General features: G+C 58.5%; 1 protein-coding gene across 4 annotated transcripts; it reads right to left on the reverse strand.

Annotated features, from left to right (window-relative positions):
• Positions 1-319: 319 nt before the first annotated feature.
• On the reverse strand, positions 320-12,548 carry BRPF1 (bromodomain and PHD finger containing 1; the record flags this gene model as incomplete). Of its 4 annotated transcripts, none has more annotated exons than XM_084248118.1 (13): positions 320-503; positions 1,160-1,314; positions 1,628-1,746; positions 1,849-1,985; positions 2,540-2,687; positions 3,177-3,461; positions 3,784-4,104; positions 4,444-4,753; positions 5,551-5,679; positions 6,022-6,153; positions 6,487-6,649; positions 7,411-8,370; positions 11,950-12,548. In XM_084248118.1, the coding sequence occupies 13 exons, from the start codon at positions 12,546-12,548 to the stop codon at positions 320-322; spliced, it is 3,642 nt and encodes a 1,213-aa protein (XP_084104244.1). The 4 variants fall into 4 exon arrangements, with proteins under 4 accessions (XP_084104244.1, XP_084104243.1, XP_084104245.1 ...); XM_084248117.1 differs by having other exon boundaries at positions 5,533-5,679; XM_084248119.1 differs by lacking the exon at positions 3,177-3,461.
• Between the last annotated feature and the right edge of the window lie 2,119 nt (positions 12,549-14,667).

The following is a 14,667-nucleotide window of genomic DNA, read 5'->3' on the forward strand; positions in this document are numbered from 1 at the left end:
TGTCCTGGCAGGGCGGGCAGAGGTGATGGGACGGCCTGTCTCACGCAGTGTCCTAACCTTGGCCACCACCCCACACTGCAGTGCTGAGGTCTCTGCAGTGCGTGGCCCAAGGGACCCCTCTTCTCCCCAGCGAGCGCGCGGCCCCTGGAGTGTTCTGTACAGTCCAGCTGCACTCAGGGCGGGAGGGACCTCCCCCACCCAGCTTCCCCTGAGACTGGCCCCAAGACCAGGAATGAGTCAGTGCAGAGGCCGGTGCCACTCCAGTGAGCAAAGGGGAGGAGAGGTGCGGGGCACTGCGGCGGTGCTGTGCGGGGCAGTGTCAGTCGCTGTCGCTGGTCTCGCTGCTCTGCTCGCCCTGCACCTTGCTGCGGTGCTGCAGCGCCCTGTGGTAGGCGATCTGCACTGACTTGCGGATGTTAGATTTGCGGCCCTCCAGCATCTTCTCTTTGTCGAGGTCTTGGTTCACCCCCAGAGGAACGAGCTTGGTCCTGGGCAGCCACTGCCTGTAGGACATGGTGAAGATGGAAGAAGTCGTCTCTGGGAGAACAGCCTCCCTCGTGCCTTCGTTCACTGAGAAACCCTCTCTAAGGGCCCACTCTGGGCCAGGCTGATGGGCCCCGGGTTACAGAGACAAGAGACAAAGCCTCTGCCCCGCTCAGTTGTAATGCTTGACCTCGTGATGAGACGAACCTGGTCTTCGGTCAGGAACGGGGGTAGGAGTGAGGGGTGTTAACCTCAGAGTATTCAGAAGTGTGAAGAGGAGGCGGCCTGACCTAACCTGAAATAGGTGCCCTGACAAACATCCTCTGCAGACAAGTAGCAAGAAGATGATCTATACAACTGTGACAGGACAGGGGCTCAGCATCTGAATACTCAGGCCCACTCTATCCCCATCTTGTCACCAGGAAGTCAGAAGTGGGAAACCCAAGTCAGGCGGCCATCTGAGCCTGGGTTGGTAGCCAACCCCGTATTTGTCAGTCACTGATGGTCCTTTGGCTTCGAGCTACAGCTGTTTGTCTCTCAGACTTGTCAACACAACCCTTCACCTCAAAGATGGAAATCCTGGTTTGTCTGTTGCTGGAATTTCCCGGGAGCCTACCCCCGTGCCCAGGGTCGAATCTGCAGCCGAGTCATACCAAGTGTTCCCCTCCTCCCTTACCAGGTTCGCTTGTTGTCAAAGAAGAGGACGAGGTAGAGATGCTCTCGGGCTTCCTGCGTCATCTGCTCCCCAAGCTTCAGCACCTCCAGTGGTGGCACAGGGATAGGAACCCCGTGGTGAAACATACCTTCCCGGGGCATCTTTGGATCAATGATCTGAGAGTATAATAAGAGCTTGGTTTGGTCCCGCCCCATCCTTCCCACAGTGTACCTTACCCCAGGATTTGGAGATTAAATCTGAAACGGGGACAGAACAAAGTTATCAATGCTGATCTTGGTTTTTTCCCTCTGTGCACTATTTTGGGGGCCAAGGCAAAGAGAGATGGAGAAACTAGCAGGGACCTCTAAGTGTCTATCTGCCAAAGATCCTCGTGCTCCAGAGCCCAGCGCATAGTAGGAAAAGTCTGCTAGTTGTGAGACTGCATCCTGGGGTTGGAGGGTGGGGGGGACAAGACGAGAGGAAACCTACCAGAGCTGGGTACGATGGATACCCTCGGCATTTGGCCCATACCAGGTCCAGAGCATCCAGGGGGGAGTCCTCATCCTCCGAGAGCCAGCCAGCTCCCCGGCCCAGACTCTTCCTCACCACTTCACAGGAATGGGAGAGAGAAGGCGGATCAGCAGCCAAAGGGCTGGCAAGGCCCTGACACTGGGCCCCGGACATCCCTGGCCTCAGGCGGGGGTACTTACTGCTGTGGCCCACGCCGCGGCCAGTGCCCACGGAGTAGGCCTCGTTCTCAGTGCCTGAGGTATCTTCACTGCTGTCTTCTGGGAATGTGCCCCGAGAAAAGGAGGGCTTGCCCCGGCCTTGCTTCGAGGGTGTTGTGCTGTGGACAATGGAGCGCAACTCAAATGAGGGGAAGAGGGGGTAAGGGCACGGTGGAAGGCCCTTTCTTTAAGTCCCAGGGTCTAAGACTTTCGGAAAACAGGTTACAGGAGAACTTTCAAAGTCAAAAGCTTTCATCTGACTGAATCTGGCTGGATTTGGTAGTGGTAGTCATAAGTACATGCCTGTCCAAAAGAACTATCAGCCAGATTTGCCAGATCTGATTTTTAATGGAAATACAGAAACTGGGGATTTTATGGGGGTACTTTTGGACTCACTTTTTATAAAACATGACCATGCTGGTCAAACAAACTACATGTGCAGGTCAGTGCAGGCCATCTAAGGCACCAGACTCCACCTCTGCTCTAAACCATCAGCTTAACCCAGCGGGTTGCCTCCATTCCGTTACAGTGACATTCTTCTTCTTCTTCTTTCTTTTTTTTGGGCAGAAAACCTTGGATTTAAGGCATCTCAACCTTGGCTGAAATGGTTGCCACCCTCCTTGGGAAACTCAGAAGGGCATCCCAGACACTGGCCAGATCTGGAGGGGGGTACCTGGTACGGTCTGAGGCAGCGCTGCTGCTGCTGCTGCTGCTGGACTCAGAGTCTGAGCTGCTCCGGGGAAGGCTGCAGTCGTTACGATACACCAAGAAGCTCTTCTTTACGGGCTGGTTTCCACCACTGAAGCCATTGGCTGGTAAGTCTTGGTTGGGGGAGGGGAGGAGGGAAGGAAATGGTCAGGAAGATACAGATCAGAGATGGCATGGGGTAGCAGGGACTTAGAGCTTGGCTTCCCCTTCTGTGCTGGAAAATTCCTCCAACCTTTGCCAGCAGAGCTAGCTCTGGGCAGTGTGTGCCACAGCTGGTCACAGCCCTGCCCCACCCCTCGCACTTCCCTTAGCAGTTACTGGCCTGAGGACACGAATGGCTGAAAGGGCAGGAGATCCCCAAGGAGGGTGAGAAAAGGAAAGGTGAAGCGATACGTTGGAAGGGCCCTGGAAGGAGATCTGGCTGGGTCAGTGTCTCTGGGATTCAGTTTCCCCGTCTGTAAAATGTGGGGATTAAAGGATACCTGTGGACCCTCCTGGTTCTGACATTTTATGGGCAAATGAAGGGGAAGGTGGGAGTTATGTTGGGGAAGGATGGTAGCTTGGCTCACTCTCTTGGGGGGCTGGGTGATGGTGAGGCTCACCCATTGGGGGGTCTTCTGTGGATTTATCACTGTCGCTGTCTGAGCTCGAACTGGGCCGGGGGCTCCTACCCCGCTTGCGCTGACGCAGGGAGCCCATGATGGGGAGCTGAGGGGGCCCCACAGGACTGCCTCCGTGGCTGGGGGTCATCTGGCTCTCCCGGTTTTTGGGGGGCCGGCCCGGCCTCTTGGGCGGTCCAGCTGTCTTCGGGTTCTTTTTGGAGAACAGAACTGAGGTTCTCCTGCCCACCTCATGTGCGGGGGTTGAGGACATGTTGGGACCCAGGCCTGGAGCAGAGAAAGAGAGAAGGAGAGTTGGTGAGGGGCCTGATGTGAGATGGGTAGGTGCCCAGGGTCATGCCTGGGTAGAGAGGACCATTACTCCAGCTAGAGTCGGGGAGATGACTTGTGAGGGATGGAATCGGGAACATTGTCTCTGATACAAAAAGCCAGAGAGGGAGCTAAGAGGCCCGTGATTGGAGGGAATGAGGGAGAAAGTGCAGCTAGCTGCGCAGGAAGACCTCTGCCTGGGGGGTGGCAGGGGCTGAGTGTATGCTGCAGAATCAAAGTATGGCTTGCTCTGGGGTCAGCCTGGCTATGGGGTTCAGACCTTTGCTTGTCTCCTGGCTGCTGCTCTCCTCGGCGGCACTGTCTGTCTGCCCGTCTTTGTCACAGGCCGCCGGATGGGGTGTCAGGCTGCCCCGGCTGGAGGGGCCGTGGCGTTCAGGCCCATCCCGTCCAGTTTCCCGCTGGTGGGCAAGCTTCCGCCGTAGCGCGGTCATCTCTTTCTTGATCATCTTTGCTCGACGCGAGCGGCCCACACTCTGCTTGCTGGCATTCACCTCATCCAGCCTCTCCAGCAGCAACTTGAGCTGTTCTTCTACCGGCAGGTGCTTCTGGTTCTCCAGCAGGACCAGCCGTTCTTCCTCTGCTGTTAGGGGTAGGGATGGGGTAAAAAGTTCAGACCTAGGGTGGCCCTCCGGGCCTCTCGAACCTGGGCAGACGGCAAGAAACCCATTCTTACCCTCTTAGCGGACCAGCAGTGGGATGTTGCCTGGGACCAGATATAGGATGTTGGGCACCACTATCCAATCACCCAGTCTGCCCTCTTGGAAAAGCATTCCTGGGGATAGCTCGGCACTGCTCAGCCTAGCTACTTCTTGTTTACACTGCCTGCTCCCAGGAGGGGACTTTTGGAAAGCTGTTCACCCCTGGCATTCAACTGTGAGTTTGGGGGGGGGATGGAGGACACACACAACTTATCACCCACCATCTTCAGTGTGGTGTGAGGCCTCGTCTCCAGCCAGGCTGTGGGGGATATGCATGCCAGTCTCAAAGTCAATGCCCATTTTTTCTGCCTGGCGCCGGGCCTGGCGGAGCACAGCACCACCTTGCTCACGAAGCCGCACTGCTGCCCGGTAGAAGATGGTGTCCTTGGCGTTATACTTGAGGCAGTTGCTGACGATAAGGTTGAAGTCCTCTTCAAAATCATCAAAGTTCAGGTAACGATAAGCCTCCAAGTTCTGCTTCATGGTGAAAAAGTCCATGGGCTTTTTGATGTGGTCTAGGTAGTCAGGTACCTGGGACAGCAGGGCAGGTACGGCTAAGTGGAGATATGCTCCTCATTACCCCTGAACCCCTGTTCCTAATAACCCCCCTGAAATGCACCTAGTAACCTCCTCCCACCAGTTAGAGACAGGCATATAGCACAGGGGAGAGGAAAGGCTGGATTCTAGTCTTGACTGTACCAGCCACAGCTGTGTGACTTTGGCAAGTCTCTTAACCTCTCTGGGCTGCCTATTCTTTTCCTGGAAAACAGTGATGAAATTACCGCCAACTCTACCTCCTAGCACCAAATGAGTCGTCAGTAAGAAAATGGTTAGGCTAGGGGAATCCTCTCAAAATAAACACTACCTGCATTCCTACATTCTTTTTACTTATTAAGATTTAGAAGGAGGCTACAGCTTCAGGCCTCTCATTTTATACCTTTTAGAGAGAAGAGTCTGCCAGTCAGGACCTAGGGCTTCAGAGCTGGTTCTTTTAGGTGCTGAGCCTTCTAAAGTCTCCGTTCTAGGGTTCAGCACCCCGAAAGTGTCTTCCTGCCCTGGGATTATTCATTTGGCAGACTCAGTCCCTGCCTCTGGGGAAGGAGTGCAGATTGCCTCCCATTCTGGGCCCTTCGGGTGTAACAGGGACAAGACAGAGTCCAGGTGATGCATGTGACTCCAGTTCTTCCTGAAGTCCCAGAGCCACCAGCCCCTCTTCAAGGTCCCCTCCTAGTCCCTGGCCCAGACCTGCAGCAGGGGTCCAACTGGGAGAGGAACAGAAAGAAGGTGGAGTGAGGGGAAGGGATTCTTACTTCGTCCAATTCGGTTACCTCAGACAGAGGGACCGGCTCGCTGAAGATGTTGCCTGTGTCCTTCTCTTGGAGCTGCTCCAAGGTTTTGCGGAGGAGGATGAGGAAAGGGGTCAGCTGCATCTCCATGGCGATCTGCTGGACCTTGATCTGACACACATAATGGCCCCATCAGCCAGGCCCAGGACAGGCCCTTCGCAGAGAGTTCTGAGGCGATGGTCCTGGTGACTGGGGAACATCTGCCTTCCCGCCCAGCGGCTGGGTGTACGCACTCACCCCGCCCACGGACGCTCGGGCCTTTCCCTGCCTGGAGTCCAAGCACAGCTTCCCTTATCCTCTAATCTGGGGTTCTGGCCTTACTCTCCACGTAGAGCAGGTCTGCGAGCACAAGGAGCGCCAGGAGACCTGACTCCCGCCTCAGCCCTGCTGCTCCCTGGCCAGGGGACACATGCCCTTCCTTGCCGGGGACCAGAGTAGCCTGGGAGCACTCACCGTCTCCCTCTTGAGTTTCTCCCGCTTCCGGATCAGCTCCACCAGCAGCCGCGCTCGCTCTAGGTCATGTCGGAGCCGCTGCCAGGACTTGAGTTGTTCTTTGAGCGCCCAGTTCTTATCCTCAGACTCTCTCTACAGAGGCAAAAGGGGACCGGGACATGACGAGGGCGCCAGAGGCGAGGCGCACGGTGATCTGTCGGCAGGCCCGCCAGCGGACGCCGGAGCGCCTCAGCCCGTGCCCCCAAGGCCCGGCACACGTGTTCACTACTGACTGAGTGAACACAGACGAACAACCCCCTTTTATTGAGCCGATAATCGATAAGGACTTCACCTAAGCCTGGACTGTGGGTACCTTACAGGAGGAAACAGCCTAGATCCTTCGACACGGGAAGCTGAAGCCACACATTGCAGTCCTCATCCCCCGGACCCTAGTTCCCAGAACCCACAGGGAAAGTGACACGGTACCCCGACTTGGTCACAGTTCCTCTGAGACTGCAGGTGTGTCTGGAGGCGACGCAGCAGCGGGACCCCATTCCGAGACTGTCGCTTCAGGGTCCAGTAGCTGTGCAGCCTCTGCATGAACTGGCTCTTCCGCTGGATAGTCAGGCGGTTGGTGATTTTACTGAGCCTGAGAAGCAGGGGGACGAAGAGAAAAACCTGTTGGTTTCTGATTTTCTTAAGAACAGAGGAAAGTGAAAGCTCCTGAATGGGACTGAAGAGAGAATAAATCTCTTGTCAAAAAGGCCTCTGACACTGACTGAGCTGAAGGCAAAAAGAGCAAGCGGTGCCAGCAGGGGCACCTCAGCGGAACAGAAGCCAAGCCCCCTAACTAAGCCAGACCCCGAACCTGTGCGTCAGGAGGTCAGGAGCTAGTCCCCAAGCCTGCTTTCCTCTCCGCAGCTCGGCGCACTGTTTGATCCTGGGATACCCAGACACTGACTCCTGGAAGGTTTTAAGAAAAAGCGCAACCGCACAGCAGTACACTGCGGTACGTCACCTACAAAGCACCAAGGAGTCACACAGACGACTGCAGCCCTCACTCGGGACGAACCATCTCCCCACCTCTGGAGCCGCTCCTTCCCCGTCTTCCCCGCTGGAGTCCCCCCATCTCCCCCGCGGCAGCGAGTGTCAGATCTAGCCCCTTTCTTCTTAAACACCAGCAAAATGCAGGGCAGTTTAAAACACCTGCTAAATCTGCCAGACAAGGGTTGAATTTTCTGGTTCCTAGTGTAAAAGGTTGGTGACTTCAGCCCCTTTGAGAAACTCTTTTTGTGTTTCTTAAACTCTTGTGGAGTTGAAAGCCTGCTGCTCCACTCCGGGAACGGTGCCTCCGCAAGAAGGCAGGCCTTCTTTTTCTCTCACCTGCCAGTCTACCTCCATCCCACATACCTGTGTGGCGGGATGCAGGGCACTGACACCACGGGCGCTGCTGCCCGCTTCTCGGCCAGAATCTTCCGAGCCTTTTTCATCTTGATCCGGGATTTGGCCTTGGCCTTTTTCACCTTCTCTGAGCTCCAGCTCTTACCCTCATCTTCTTCCTCATCCTCATCCTCCTCACCCTCACTGTGGGACAAGGCAGGCAAGCGGCGTGCTGACCCCGGGGGCGTGTGGATGTCGCAGTAGGCTGTCTTGCGGACGCTGAAGGAGGTGCCGTTGGCACCTGTCTCCCGCACAGGCTCCATCTTCATGTAAAGGCCGGCTTGCTGCGCGCACGTCACGTGGAAGGCTGTGTAGCAGTTGGCCTTATGGCACTGAATGCAGGCTCCTGAGCCCCGCTGTTTGCAAATGTAGCAGGTCAGCTTCCAGCGAGCTGGTGGAATGTGCTCGATGCTGTCGATAGGTTCCAGGAAGACCGTATTGGCGAAGCAGACCTCGGGGATCCACAGGGCACACACCACATGGGCCCAGCGCCCGTCATCTGTCTGCTTGAAGGCACCACCCTTGTTGGGGCACAGAGCGCAGTCGACAGCGCGGGAGGGTGACTGCAGGCAGCGGCGGCACAGCCACTGGCCCTCGGGGATGTAGGGGACGCCGTAGCACTCCTGGTGCACGGCCAGGTTGCACATGTCGCAGAAGAGGATGACGTTGCTGTTCTGGCACTCGCCGTCGTTGCAGATACAGCACACGGCGTCCTCATCCACGAGCGCGCTGGGGTCGCCTTTATTATGACTCTCGAAGTAGGACTCCTTCTCCAGCCGGTCCATCAGGTACTCGAAGATCTCCTGCGGGATGGGACTCACGCCCTCCGTCTTCCGCCGCTCGTTCATGATGTCCAGCCAGATGTAGTCCTCCTCGTCCATGTCGTACTCCACCTCCTCGTCCAGCTCCTCCGCCGACTTCTCGATGTACCTGCAGGTCACAGACAGCCCAGCGTCACGCAGCCGCCGACGCCCGCCTCAGCACGACGGCCTATGTTCCTCCAGCTCTGCCTTAGCGCCGGGCCCGCCCCTTCACGTGTGCGGTTCCACTAGTCCTCACCTCAACCCCAGGGACTACAGGGACTACAGTCACCCCTGCTTTTCATAAAAGGAAATGCAGGTTTAGGGAGGTTAATGCACCTGCCCCCCACTCATGTGTGAGAAGGTGGGAAGAGCTGGGATGTGAACCCAGGTCTGTGACTCCGACCCCAAAGCTTATGTCTTAGTGGTTACCTCACCTCCCTTGGGATGAAGCGGCTCAGCCAGACTCCTGAAGGGAGGAGGGTGAGGCAGCGAGGACCCACTGGGTGGACTGAATAATGGTGCTAAGAGCCACAGGAAGGAAAGTCCTCAAGTGTTGCTTTTCAATTGTATATAAATTGTTTTAGCAGCAGCTGAGAACTCCCTCAAAGTCTAGGTACCCTGTTCTCTGAGTAGCCTTAAGAGACAACAGAGTAGCTAAGATTTACTGAGCACTTACTATGAGTCAGGCATTGTGCTAAGTCACCACATGTCTTACCACAGCCACAGGCTCAATTTTTTTTTAAAGATTTATTTATAGGGCCTCCCCTGTGGTGCAGCGGGTTGAGCACAGCACTGTGAAGCTGTCCGCAGCCTCTGCAGCACGGGTTCAAATCCTGGCCGGCCATGCCACATGGTGTGGCAGACTCTCCTGTCGCGCCCGCTGCTCCCCTCAGCAGTGTCCTTCGGTCCTTCTGCCTGCTCTGCTCCCCACTCTGTCTCTGGTGAATCCTCTCACCCTCCCACGCCTCTGGCCTGTACCCCAACTTCTGTATAAATAAAAAATAAATCTTAAAAAATTTTATTTATTTTTGAGAGGAAGAATTGGGGTATAGGCCAGAGGTATGGGGGAGAGAAGATTCAGTGGGGAGCAGAACAGGTGGATCTACTGAAATCCACTGCTGCGGGGAGCAGCGGGGAGACAGGAGAGGTCTGCTGCACCGTGTGGGTAGTCACCTGGCCAGGGATCAAACTCAGGCCTTAGCAATGACAGCGCTGAGACTCAACCCCTAGGGAGGCCGGCTCAATGTTTTTCATTGCCCTCATTGTATAGGTGAGGGAGCGGAAGCTTTGAGAAGTTAATTAACTGCCCACTACAGACAGTTCATACGACCACAAAGTCGGCAAAAACCACCCTATAACACTCACCAGACCAGCAAGACTGGGTTGAGTGCTATTCCAGGTGCCTGGAATACAGGGCACAGTCCTACTGCCCTTGCCATGCTCTAGGTGGCCTGGACTCTGGCACTGTAAAGGCAGCTACAGTGGAAAGAAGGGGGCTGTGGTCTCTAACAAACCTGAGTTTATACCCCGGTACAGCCACTCTGTGGTCCTCAGGACATCACTGCTCTTTTATGAACCTCAGTTTTATTGCTAGAATGAGGATGACCCCACCTACTCCCAAGTCAGCACTGCCAGTGAAAGTGGAGGGACTAAATCAGTAAGTGTTTCCGTCCCTCTTCTCCCCTCAGGAGGGGCTCCGGCACGACAGAAGGCCGGGCAAGCCCCGCCCTGCAGCCACGCTCTGTATGGCAGCGGCAAGTGAGCTGACCGGCCGGCCCTGCCTCCTGACGCGTGCAGTGGTCATGCTACCGTGAACCTACTCCCACAGCTGGCGTGAGCTACATGAGTTAAATGTGTAGCCCCGCCCCGCCTTGCCTTGTGTTATATCTGGTCCTGCGTCTAATTCCCCCACTACAGCACAGCGGCAGGACAGTATCTGACCCACCATGTAGAAACAGGCGCTCAGTGTCGTTCACCTGAAAGCACTTTGGGAGCGGGAGGGAAGAGAGACACTAAAATGCCCTGTCTCTAGGAAGCAGCTTCTTCCTCAGCCCTGACCTCTTCCCCAAGGTAGCTCAGTGTCCTCAACCTGGAAAATGGGTGTGGCCCAGGCCCAGTGTGACCCTTTGTTCCCTTTTAGGCCTTGACTCTAGCTCTCAATTCCTTCTCCACCACGACACACCACGGCACCCAAACACATTCCCTGGGTGTGCCCAGATGACAGGCTGCAGCACGGTCAGGGCAGGCGCGTGTCATGCACAATTCCTGGCACAGCAGGTGACAGTCCCCCCTCCCTCTCCCTACAAGCACGCGTATCAGATGCGAGCAAGAGAATGGGGTCTTTTCAGAGATACGGCCTCAAATATTCTCTAGTTTATATAAAAAGCAAATCACCTCCCAAACTCGGGAAGCTCTGCTAGCGGCAGTAACAAATGACACGCAATACGTGTCCCGCGGATGACAGCGCCCGGCCGAGTCTGGAGCGCTGAGCTGACGCCCCGCAGCAGAGTCAGTGAGTGAGAGCGCAGGGAAAGGAGAGGGATGAGCTGGGTGGAGCTGCCCAGCAGAGCAGGGCGTGCTGGCGTGCTGAGGGGGGGGATGGGCACTGGTGCTGGCAGGAACGGGGGAAACTGACAGCCAGGAGGGGACAGTCCCCGCTGGGCTGGACGGGGACAGGAGAGGACGGGGAGAGGAGACAGGCCCGCGTGTGACAGGGACGGGAGCAAAGGGGCCGTGCCGCTCGTGTCCCTGCAGAAGTGCCTTCAGAGAGCTGAGGTTTTACCTAATATCACATGGATTGCCGTTCTGGTGAAAACCACCTTTCTTACAAAAACCTTTATAGCAAGACTTCCCAGAGATCAGGCTTTCTGATTGGCTGACGCCTAGGACTGCTCTTCAGCAGAGTCCCACGAATACACCATCGCCTCGAACGCCAAGACTCTCAGAGAGTTTTCTACTTGGCTTTTGTTCCTGACTCCCACCCCCATCCGCCCTACCCCCCACGCCCACCGGGCTTTGCACCGTTCTTCAGCTAAGGCTTCTGCATGCAGCCTCACCACCACAGCGCCTCTGCACCCTAACATTTCACCTTCTCCTGATGCCTGGGTCGTCACTAGGAGCCACCGTGACTAGCTCTGGGGAGGAGGTGGGAGACCAGGAAAAACGGGGTGAGTCATTGCAGGAGTAGCCGGCGACGAGAATGCTGCGTGCGCCTGCGAGAGGCCGGGAGGCAGCCACGCAGCAGTGGGAGACTACCTCTCAGGACGCACGGCCTTCGGGAGCAGCAGCCATCAGTGTCCTCAGCCTGCTGTGTTTAGGCCAGCATGGGAACATGAGGCCTGCTCTGGAGACCCAGAAAAGGGGTCTCCGGAGCAGGGGAGTCAGTGCAGTCCTGGGGTCACAGGACCTGGGTTTGAGTTCAGCTCAGCCACCGCCCGGCAGGCGGCCCTAAGTCTGGTCCCCTTCCTGTGCTCTCCTCATCGGTGTGAAGAGAACAACGCTCCCTGCGCTAGGGGCGAGAACCCCACGGGAGCGATTACAAAGCACCCCGTGGGTGAGGGCCGCGCAGTGACCGCGCCTCCGTTGGCGGGCGCATCGTTCTCCTCCCTGCCCAGGCAGGACTGGCGTGTTCCCACTCTCCCTCACCCCTCCGCCCCGGGGCCTGCATGCCCACTCTTCCAGAACTGGGAGGCAGAGGCGGCCTTACCGGTAATAGGAAGTTGGCCGGGGCGGGGCATCGGGGGTGTCCTGCTCCAGCTCTCTGTACACCACCTCCGGCAGCTTGGGGGTGGTGCTGGCAGAAGCGCTGTGGTGGTGGTGGTGGTTAGAGTCCTTCCGCTTCTCCTTGTTCTTGTGCTTGCCAGACTTGGGCGTCGCAGCCGGGGTCTCAGTGTTCTCCTTGTTGCTGCCGTTTTCGGGGGCCTCCTCAGGGACCTCCTCATCCTCTGACACCACATCCAAGTTGTCAAAGATGCTGATGCGGTGGACTCGGCCGTGCAGGTCCACTTCCACCATGCGCTGGGCTTGGGCGTAGCTCATCACCTCACGGCCCGGTGACTGGGACACCTCTGAGGGGCTGGGTGACTGCTTGTTAGTGGGGCGTGACTGGCGCCCCTTCTTCTTGTGCTTGCGGAGCGGCGTCTGCTGTGGGGGCGGTGGGTTGTCGTGATCATAGTGGTACAGGTGGTACTCGATACCACTGTAACTCTTGTAGACCTTGCGGCAGGTCTCCACGGGGCACTCATACGGTGGCTTAGTTGCCCGCAAGTTGTGGCAGAAAGTCTTCACGTCGAAGTCCACCCCCATGCTGTCACATCTAGAACGTACAGATCAGTTAGCAGAGGCCAGGGAAAGAGTTCCAGGGGACCCACCCCACTCCCTCCCTTTACAGGGTCTCCAGATGTCACCTCCACACTGTGACCTCATCACCTCTTGCCCGGTCATTCTGCCCTATCTCTCAACTCTTCCAGTCTCACAGAATGTGGCCAGGATGATCTTTCCACCAAGCAGCAGTGATCAGCTCAATCATTTGATCCAAAGCCTCCTCATGCTCCCACTTTCTTCAGAATAACCAACTCCCTATGCTGACATTCAAGGTGCTTCCTTTAATGTCTGGTCCTAGTCTTTCCAGACTCCTCTAGTCTTCCAGGCCCCTAGTCTTGCTGTTCGCAGCGATGCTTCTGACTACCCAGGGCAACCTGCCCTTCCCTGACTGTCGCAACCTCTTATTCCTGCACAATGATCTGTTTGGAATACTTTCCATCTTCTCTGGCCACTGAGCTTCTACTTATTCTTCAAAACTCGGCTCAAATATCACTTCTTCTGTTATGACTTATCTGTCTCTCCCATGGGGAGCTGTTTCCAGAGCATTGCATTTCCACCTCCACCAGGGCACTTATCACACTGGAAGTTCTTTGTCTTTTCCCACGAGCTGGGGAGCTGTGGAGCGCAGACACCGGCGCCCACCCACCTCTAGTCCCAGTACCTTGGGTGCGTTGGACACTCAGTTTTGGGCAACAGCATGAATAACCTACTGAGTGTGTGGCTGAATAAGGGAGTCAGCCCACTGGGAGTTGAAAGGGGTGACTAAAAGCAGCGCGAGCCCATGGAGCAGCCAGCGAGTTAGTCCTGGACTTCAGCGGGAATCACTGGAGAGCAGAAAGATTTAGTTCATTTCTAAGGTCTTTGGGGGACGCCTACACCCTGGCACTCGCGCTGGGAGCAAGGTGGGGACGCACTATGGACTCAAGTGACAAGCGAGGTCACTTGGCGACAGCAACGTGCTCTACATCGAACTTTCCATTCATCTATTCCTGCAACATCAACTCAGCGGCCACCTAGTGCCATGCCCTGAGGGGACAAAAAGAAACAAGGATCCAGGCACACTGAGCTCCGGGCTGGTTCTCGGGCCCTCCCTTCTTCACCCACGTTCCTGGGCGCGTGGAGACAGCAGATGGCACCAGCCCCGGGAAGCCCAGCTTGGCCCCAGACGAGCGCGCTGTCCCCAGGGCTCGCCCCCCGCGGCCCGCCGACCTGCATCTCTGACAGCGGCCCCTCTCGCGCGCTCTCCTCGGGGGCCGGCCCGGGCGGGGGCCCCGTCGAGGGCCCCGGCGGCCACGAAGGTGCCGGGCCGCCTCCACCTCCCGCGCGGGCGCGCCGCCCGCCCGCGCCCGCGTCCCCGCACCCCGCCGCGGCGTAAACAAGCGCCCCCGGCGCCCCCGGGGAGCGCGCGGCCCCGTCCCGGCTCCCCAGAGCGGGGCCCGCGGGGCCCCGGGCGGGCGGCGCGGCCCCGGGGCGCGAGCACAGCCCCGCGAGCCCGCGGGGGGCCCGGGGCGCGCACACCCCTGCCCGCCGCGGCGCGGGGAGGCGGGCGGCGCCCCGCCCGGGGCCGGGGTCAGGGCCCGCCCGGCCGCCGCCGCGCCCCCGCCCGCCCGCCCGCCCGCCCGCCGCACTCACCGGCCTCGGCGGGTCCGGGCTCATGCCGGAGGCGCCGCGGCTCCGACCCCTCGGGGAGGCCGGCGCGGAGGGCGGGCCGGGCGCCCACGCTGAGGCCGCGGCCGCGCCGCCCGGGCCCGGCGCCGGGTTCCCGCGCTGCCGCCCGCCGCTCCCGGGCCCGCCGGCGCCGGGTCTCCGCCCGCCGGCCGCCGCCCGCTCGCAGAGCCCGGCCGGCCGCGCGGGCCTCGCCGGAACAATGGGGCCCGCGGGGCGCGCGGCGCGGCGGCGGCGACGGTGGCGGCAAAGGCTCTGGCGGCGGCGGCGGCGGCGGCGGCGACGGCGGCTGCGCAGGGTAAACGCGGCGCCGCGGCGCCCCGGGGCGGCACTTTCGCCACGGACGCCCGCCCGCCGCGGCGGCTCGCGAGGGCGCGGCCGGGGCCGCGCGGGGCCCCGGGCCCCCGCCGCGCCCCCCGGGCGCCCCCATCGGCGC

The sequence above is a fragment of the Talpa europaea genome, assembly GCF_964194135.1.
Source record: "Talpa europaea genome assembly, chromosome: 11".
Classification (NCBI taxonomy): domain Eukaryota; kingdom Metazoa; phylum Chordata; class Mammalia; order Eulipotyphla; family Talpidae; genus Talpa; species Talpa europaea.